Source organism: Stenella coeruleoalba, assembly GCF_951394435.1.
Source record: "Stenella coeruleoalba genome assembly, chromosome: 14".
NCBI classification, from domain to species: domain Eukaryota; kingdom Metazoa; phylum Chordata; class Mammalia; order Artiodactyla; family Delphinidae; genus Stenella; species Stenella coeruleoalba.
Window position 1 is genome coordinate 74,688,030 of NC_137160.1, and position 8,996 is coordinate 74,697,025.

The window sequence follows — 8,996 nt, forward strand, 5'->3', positions numbered from 1 at the left end:
ACTTCCTGCTGAAGAAATGAAACTGGGAAGAACTAAGGTTGAAGCAACAGATATGAGGGTGGAGTTCTCTGAGCCGCCCTGGGCACTCAGCATCGTGGTCAGGTGCCCTAGCCCCACCAGGGGGTGCAGTTATTTTTTTCATTATTATTAACTTTTATTGGAGTGTAGTTGCTTTATAGTGTTGTGTGGGGTGCAGTTTGATGTACTACCTGCCTTCCACCCTCCCAGCCACATGGAGTCTCAGCCTTTGTCCTGTATCAGGGCTCCTTTCTCTCTCTGTTCATATTTCCGAGCAGTTTGAGAGCCCGCACAGTTTGAGAGCCTTACCAAAATAAGATGTTCCTAAAAAATGGGGAGGAGATCACATTGGGTGGGCCAAAAAGTACCTTCGGTTTTCAAGTAAAAATAAAAGACCCCTTTTTCATTTTTACCAAGAACTTTATTGAACAACGTAATCACCCTTTTGTTCCACTACCTTCTTCCATTTTTCAGGCAACTTCATAATTCCATCTTTCCAAAACTTTTTATCTTTTTGAGCGAAGAACTGTTCCAGGTGCGAACCCACACCCCCTGCACTGGAAAGCAAAGTCTTAACCACTGGACCGCGAGGGAAGTCCCTGTCCTTTATTTTTGCTCAGCATTTGATACCTTTCAAATCCCCTTTTGTGTCTCTTCTTTTCAGATTATCCTCAGAAGCAGTTCTGTGAGTGAGAAAAGTTTGCCCTCTCTACAGATTGGGACATTGAGGCATGCCCAGTTACACACGTGTTCAAAGCTGCACAGCTAGGGACAGCTCGCAATTTTTCTATCGACTTAAAAATGCCTTAAGAAATAGTCTATTAATCAAAAAGTAAAACCATTATAGTCATGCCATTAAAAAAGAGAGAGAGAAGGAAATTATGTTTGTGTGTATGTGTGTGTTAACCTAGAAAAACATCTGAAAAGATCTGCACCAAAGTAGTTGTAGTCTTTCAGGTTTAGGATCAGGGATGGACTTTATGCTTTTGGATTTTTCTGACCATTGCTGTTTGCAATATACATGTACTGCTGCAAAAATCACAGGAGACAATAAAACAATTTTGTCAGCAACGAAAAAAGAGGAAAAGGAAACCAAAAGTGTGTTTTTACTTATGATTACTCTTGGGTGAAGTACTAACTTGGCTTAAAAAGTACCTTTTCAGAGTACAGTCTGAAGAAAGACCAGATGTTCTAGGTTGCCTGTTAAAGGCAGGGAGTAATTCTGGAATACTGGAGGAAAGAGCTGGGAGACTGAACAGGGTTCAGAATCAAAGGAATGTTTGATATGCTGAGAGACAAAGACTCAGGGCAAAGCTCCTCCCTTACAAGGAAACGAAACCAACAGCAGCCCAGACTCAGGGCACACCTCCTCCCTTCCAATGAAATGAAACTAACAGCCTCCTGGACCCAGGCAGCAGAAGAGATAGAAGCTAAAAGGTTTTCCCCTCCAGCTCTGCCTTCTCTGGCTCTCCTGTCCCAGCATCATGATGGAGCTCAGTGATACCCCGGCCAAGTATCTAGACAAGTTCATCGAAGACCACCTCCTGCCAGACGAGGATTTCCACACACAGGTCAATGAAGCCATCCACATCATCTGCAGTTTCCTGAAGGAGAGGTGTTTCCAAGGGGCCTCCCACCCTGTTCGGGTGTCCAAAGTTGTGAAGGTGAGTCCAGAACTGCCTGGCTGGGGAGAAGGGGGCTGAATGAGCAAGTGTTTCCACAGAGACAGAGAGCAAAAGGTTGAGATCTCTGGGGCTGGTGGTTTCTGATTTATCCATGCCAAAACTATAACCACAGCTTGTGAAAGTAGCTTCTGGGGTGAGGGCCTCCACCTGTAAGTTTTTAACAAATGCCCAGGTCAAGTTTATAAACCACCTATGTCACGTCCACCACAGAGATAGGCAAACTGAAGCCCAGCTGTATCAACAATCCGCTAATCATTGACCAAGCTGGGAACTCACCATTCCTGCAGATTCATGAGCTGGTTAAGAGTGTAAGTTTTGAAAGCAGATAGCACCTGCTGCTGTGAAATCTTGGGCGAGTCACTTAACCTCTCTGTACCTCAGTTTCATCATCCATAATTCCCAGTACTTTGCAGGGCTTGCAGATCAAGTAAAATAAGCCATGGGCCAGTTTACAGTATTAATTATATAAGGTCGTAAAGAACAGGGAGTAAAGAAAACAGACTGAATTGCATCTCTGCCACCTACTAGCTGTGTGATTGGGCTGATACATAATCTCTCTCAGCATCTGTTTCTCCATCTGGAAAATGGGAACAGATAATAATAGTAGCTAAATCATAGAGTTCTTGTGAGCATTCTAGGAGTTAAGACTGGTAATGCCTTCAGAACAGTGGCTAGTACTCAAAATGTTAGTGATAGTTCTCAGCATTTTATTTAGGGAGGCTCTTCTCAATGATAAATATCAGTTCTCATTCTCATCACCTTTTTCAGGGTGGCTCCTTAGGCAAAGGCACGACCCTCAGGGGCCGATCAGATGCTGACCTCGTCGTCTTCCTCACCAATCTTAATAATTTTGAGGAACAACTTCAGCGCCGAGGAGAATTCATCAAGGAAATTAGGACACAGCTGGAAGCCTGTGAAAGGGAGGAAACATTTGAAGTGAAGTTTGAGGTCCAGAAACAGCAATGGGAGAATCCCCGTGCTCTCAGCTTCGAGCTTAGATCCCGTGAGCTCCACGAGTGGGTGGAGTTTGATGTCCTGCCCGCTTTTGATGCCCTGGGTGAGCACTCTCAGCCACAAGGTGTTTCAGCCTTTGTCCTATGTCAGGGCTTCTTCTGCTCTCTTTTCATGTTTCTGAGCAGAAATCTCTCTCACTTTGAGAGTCTTATTAAACAGGGCATCCCTTCAAGTGGGGAGGAGATCCTAGCATCTCTTCTGGGGCAAGAATGTTTAGGGTCATACTGAGCCACTGCAGTGACATTAACAACAAATTGGTACAATTTGGGAGCAATATGTTTTTATAGAACACCTGCCAAGCTTACTAGTTTTACTCTTGGCAAAGTGTGTGAATCTTCTTTTTCTAAAAATGAGGCAGCGTATGTCTGGTGTAAACACAGTGTGTTAATTTCATCTTTTATCCAAAGCATAAGGAAATATCAAATTTATCTGAGGGTTGGAATCTGTAGACAATCTGCAGGAACATTGGGACAGGAAGCAGTACATCTCTGAGGCTCATTTCCACTGAGTACCTTCCATGTGCAAGGCACTGTTCTATGGCCATAAATGAGACAGACAGGGAACTTCTCTCCTACAGCCTGACAATAATAATTTAAATACCATAAATGAAAGGATAACTTGTTGAGACAAAAACTAAATATGGTGATTCAAAAGAGAATGATGGGGCTTAGAGGGAGTGTTTAGACAGGGCAACAAGGGAGGTGACCGCTGACCCGAGGCCCAAGGGATGAGAGGAAGCCAAACCTGGGAAGATCTGGGGGCTCCAGGAAGAGGAAACAGCAAGTGCAAAGGCTCTGAGACAGGAATGAGCTTGGCATATTTGAAGAAGTGAAATAACCGGGGGAGTAAGTAGCAAAGGGATCAAGGCAAGAGGTGAGACGGCAGAGGTGGCAGGAGACAGGTCACACCAAACCTCCTGGGCCACTGCGAGGACTTTGGATTTTATTCGGATGTCCTGGGAAGCAAGAAGTGGAAGGATCAGGTTTTAAAAGGCCTCTGTGGGTGCTGGGTAGAGAATGGGCTGTGGAGGATCCAGGAAGGAGGCTGCTGCCATCTCTGCTGTGTCCAGGTGAGAGATGATGCTGGCTTGGATGGGGTGACGGCAGTGGAGATGGGAGTGGCGAGGACTGGGGATGGCCCTCAGGCCTCCTGGCTCTGGGCCTGCTGACCTTTCCACTGCACCCCATGGTCAGTGAGCTTGTCTCCTCAGAGGGATTGAAAGAAACTCAGAGAAAAGCTGACATCTTCACATTATGGATTAATTCCCAACAGGTCAGGTGACCAAAGGCTACAGGCCTGACCCTCAAGTCTACGTCCGGCTTATCCAAGAGTGCAAGTCCCTGGGGAAAGAGGGCGAGTTCTCCCCCTGCTTCACGGAGCTGCAGCGAGCCTTCCTGAGGGACCGTCCAACCAAGCTGAAGAGCCTCATCCGCCTTGTGAAGCACTGGTACCAAATGGTATGGCATGTCCCATCCAGACAGAGAGCGGAGGAGGAGGAGGAGGAGGGAGAGAAGGAAGAGAGTGAGGACAAGAGGAGGAGGGAGGGGTGGAATAGAGGGAGGGAAGGAGGAGGGGGAGGTGTGGGGAGGAAGCAAGGATGAGGCATCGGGAGGGGGAAGAAGGAAGGTGAGGGGAGGGGAGGGGAGAGGAGTGGGGAAGAGAAGAAAGAGGAGCGGGAGGAGGAGAGGAATCTGAAAGGATGGGGGAGGAAGGAGGGAGATGGACAGAGATGAAAAGAGGGAAAGAGCATGAAGAAGGGGAGAAGTCAGGGAACAAGGAAGGAGAGGATGAGAGGAAGAAGGTGGAAGAGTAGAGGTTGTGGGGAGGAGGGGAAAGGAAAGGGAGAAGAAGGATAGGGCCCGGGACAGGTGCCAGTGGACTCAGGTGTCTCATTCTTCCTGGTCTTCCCGTATCAGGAAATAACAACTCCACCCTTCCAGTTACTCTGGACAAAACCATGGCTCTTTCTTACCTTTTTCTCTCACACACACACACACACACACACACACACACACACACACACACACACACACACACACACACACACACACACACACATCCAGCCAGTCTGTAAATGGCTTGGTCCTGTATCTAAAATATACCCATTATCATCAACCATCACCACCTCAGTCACTCCCACCCTGGTCCAAGTCACTTGGGAGGCTCACAGGATCTGCCCTCGACCTCTCTGAACCCCCATCTCTGCCCCCTCACCACTCCCCCAGGCCATGCTCTGCTCTTCATTAGTCCTCCAAGAGGGAAACTCTACTCCAGCCTCAGGGCCTTTGCATGAGCTTATTTGTTTATTGCCTGTCTCCCCACTAAAAATGTACATAAAAGAAGGGATTTGTATATTTTCTTCACTGCTGTATCCCCAGAATCTAGAACAGTGCCTGGCACATAATAGGTTCTCAGTAAGTAATTACTCAACAAATTAATGAGTGCTAACGCCCCCACCCCCCAACACACACTCTTCTGTTCACTTCCTAGCTGTCCGAATTTGGGCAAATGAATTAACATCTTGCCCCTCCTGTTTTCTCACTTGCAAAGAGTAACATGGCACAGCAGTAGTAAATCACATACCACAGTGATGCCCATGTAGATTGCTTTGGGTAGTATGCACATTGTAACAATATTAATTCCTTGAATCCATGAGCATGGTATATCTTTCCTTTTATTTTTGTCATCTTCAGTTTCTCTCATCAAAGTCTTATCAGGGTACAGGTCTTTCACATTTATGGTTAAATTTATTCCTAGTTTTCTTCTTCTTTTTGATGCAATTGTAAATGAGATTGTTTTTAAATTTCTCTTTCTGATAGTTTGTTATTCATGTATAGAAATGCAACAGATTTCTGTATATTATTTTTGTATCCTGCAATATTCCTGTATTCAGTTTTTAGTTCTAAAAGTTTTTTGGTGGCATCTTTAGGGTTTTCTATGTATAGTATCATGTCATCTGCAAATAGCAATAGTGTAACTTCTTCTGTTTTAATTTGGATGCATTTTGTTTCTTTTTTTAATGTTTTTTTTAAAGTTTATTTATTTTATTTATTTATTTTTGGATCTGTTGGGTCTTTGTTGCTGTGCGTGGGCTTTCCCTAGTTGCAGCGAGTGGGGGCTAGTCTTCGTTGCAGTGCGCGGGCTTCTTGTTGCGGTGGCTTCTCTTGTTGCGGAGCACGGGCTCTCGGCCCGTGGGCTTCAGTAGTTGCAGCACACAGGCTCAGTAGTTGTGGCACATGGGGTGGACTTGGTCGCTTCATGGCATGTGGGATCTTCCTGGAGCAGGGCTCGAACCCGTGTCCCCTGCATTGGCAGGCGGATTCTTAACCACTGCACCACCAGGGAAGTCCCTGCATTTTGTTTCTTTTTCATGCCTGATTGCCATGGACGGACTTCCAATACTATGTTGAATATATGTGGGGAGAGTGGGCATATATGTCTTGTTCCTGATCTTAAAGGAAATGCTTTTAGCCTTCACCATTGAGTATGGTTTAGCTGTGGGTTGGTCATATAGGGCCTATATTGAGTTATGTTCTCTCCATACCCACCTTGTTAAGATTTTGTATCACAGAGGCTGTTGAATTTTCTCAAATGTTTTTTCTGTATCTGTGGAAATGGTCATATGCTTTTTATCTTTCGTTATGTTAATGCAAATGTATCACGTTGATTGATTTGTGGATGCAGAAGCATCCTTGAATCCGTGGAATATATCCAACTTGATCATGGTGTATGATCTTTTAATATATTGTTGAATTTGCCTTGCTAATATTTTGTGGAGGATTTTTGCATCTATGATCATCAGGCCTATAATTTTTTGTAATATCTTTGTCTGGTTTTGGTGTAGAATGAGTTTGGAACCATCTCTTACTCCTCAATTTTCTGGAATAGGTTGAGAAGAATAGGCATTAACTCTTCTTCACATAAAAGCTGAACAAACTCATTTTCCTAATTTTTTTTCCTCTTCTCAGTGTAAGATGAGACGTGGGAAAAAACTGCCCCCACAATATGCCCTGGAGCTTCTGACAGTCTATGCTTGGGAGCAAGGAAGCATGGAAACAGGATTCAACACAGCTCAGGGATTTCAGACTGTTTTGGAATTAGTCCTGAAGCACCAGCACCTCTGCATCTACTGGGAAAAGTATTATGACTTTGAAAACCCTATTACTGGACAATACCTGAGAAGGCAACTTGCAAAACCCAGGTACTCTATCCCCACATGGCTTAGCTCCCCACATAAATGAACCCATGAATACAGCTGTGGCACCTTGGAAATGTAGGAAGTGAGAGGGATCCATATTTATTGATCATCATCTATTGTCAATCACTGTGCTGGGCACTTTACTCCTACCATCTGATTTAAATAATAAATTTAAATAATAACCTCCAATCCAGTGAGGCAGGCAATATGCTAACCATTCTACAGATGACTGAGGTTTGGAGAAATAAGAGCTTGTCCAAACCTTAACAGAAAATGAGTGAAATACCTGAAATTTGACTAAAATAACAATAGCTACAGCAACAATAATGACTGCTCCCAGGAAGTAAGAGCTTGCTGTAAGACCAACACACTCGAACAGAATAGTAAAATTTTGCTTATTAAAACTGACATGTATGGACCCCTTATTATGTTCCAGTTACTGTTCTGAGCACTTCACATGCTTGTCTAGATCCTCATACAGCATGCTTTGAGGTAGGGTTATTCAAATCTCCGCATTTCACTGATGAGGATACTGAGGATTAGAGATTCAGGTGACCTGCCCAAGGTCACACCACTAATAAAGAGCAGAGGTAAGATTCAAACCCAGGTCTATCAAGGCCCGAATGCAAGCCTCCTTCTCCTTGTGTTCAATGCCCACCGTAGGGGAGGGCACTCAGGACACACCCCAGGGAGCAGTGCCCTCCTGGGCCCCTCCTGCTGCCCCGAGTCCCAGTCTGCCCAAGTTGGTATTTTGCTCTGCCAGGAGCTCTAGACCCCCGCAACACAGCCCACATACTCACCTGCCCCTCTCTAACTGTTGCTTTTCAGACCTGTGATTCTGGACCCAGCTGACCCTACTGGAAATGTGGCTGGTAAAGACCCATATAGCTGGCAGCTGCTGGCACAAGAGGCTAGAGTCTGGCTGGGATACTCATGCTGTAAGAATTGGGATGGGTCTCCAGTCAGCACCTGGAAGGTGCCGGTGTGACCTCCTGATTCCCTCATGTGACCTGATATTAATGGCAGGTTGAAATAACAACTTCTAGAAATACTGCATTAAATCAAATTGAATTTCATCTCTGTCTTTGTACTCTTTTACTGTGGTTACTAGAAAATGTAAAATTACACATGTGTTCTGCCCCAGAATGAATCACCGGATTAGACAATAGGCTTACCAACTCACATTGTCATTTACAAAAGTCCAGTCAATAAAAACTCCCTTAAGGAAGCACAAAAGATCAAGCATGTTCTTACCACCTGAGTCACTGGTCACGTGTGTAGCTGGGAAACAGTCTTTGGCTTCTCCATATTACTGTTCCTCCTTTGAGTCCTCCAGCATCCCTGTGAGATGGGTCTTATTCTTGTTCTCATAATAATACACTGAGATTTGGGCACTTGCTTGAGTCACCAAATATTCCAGCAGCATTTGTTGAAGGGACCATCCTTTCCCCACTGTTCTGTAAAAGCCACCTCTAACATATGTCCAGAGCCCGTCTGTGTGTGAGTCTGCGCAGTTCCATTGGTCAACTTTGGCATCCTTGAGTTAATAGTACCTTGACTAATTACTCTAGCCTGGTATTAATTCTTAATATCTTGTAGAAAACTCTGTTTTTATGCAAACCAATGTCTTCTCTTGGCTCTATTTCTATGTTAATATTATATTCTGTTTGTGAAATTTCACCCAAAATACGGGGAGGCATTTGATTAGAATTCCATAAATTAGTTCAGGGAAGATGACATCTATTGAGAATCCCAATCCACAAACTTGGAGCTTCTTTCCATTAATTTTCCTCTTCTTGAATTACTCTGTAACTATGTTTTATAGTTTTTCCCTGCATTGGTCTTAAGTGTGTTTTGTCATATTATTCCTAGATACTTGTTTTTATGTTATTGTACTTAGTAGGTTTTCTTGAATTTCATTTTGTGATGGTTGGTTTCATGAAGACCTAAATGTTTTCAGTGGGTATGTATGATTAAAGCACGGTGAGCGAGTGAGCTTTATACTTTTCTGAATTTTGTGATTTTTGTTTTGCTGTAAATTTATACTGCTTGAATGACCACAAGAAACAGTAAAGCATTTT

At 44.2% G+C, this 8,996-nt stretch overlaps 1 protein-coding gene across 1 annotated transcript; it reads left to right on the forward strand.

The window, feature by feature from the left end:
* Positions 1-1,502: 1,502 nt before the first annotated feature.
* Positions 1,503-7,965, forward strand: LOC307197355 (2'-5'-oligoadenylate synthase 1-like; the record flags this gene model as incomplete). The annotated part of the gene is made up of 5 exons (XM_079943162.1): positions 1,503-1,682; positions 2,472-2,760; positions 3,990-4,174; positions 6,686-6,918; positions 7,744-7,965. 5 exons carry the CDS (start codon positions 1,503-1,505, stop codon positions 7,901-7,903), a joined length of 1,047 nt encoding a protein of 348 aa, XP_079799288.1. The 3' UTR covers positions 7,904-7,965.
* Between the last annotated feature and the right edge of the window lie 1,031 nt (positions 7,966-8,996).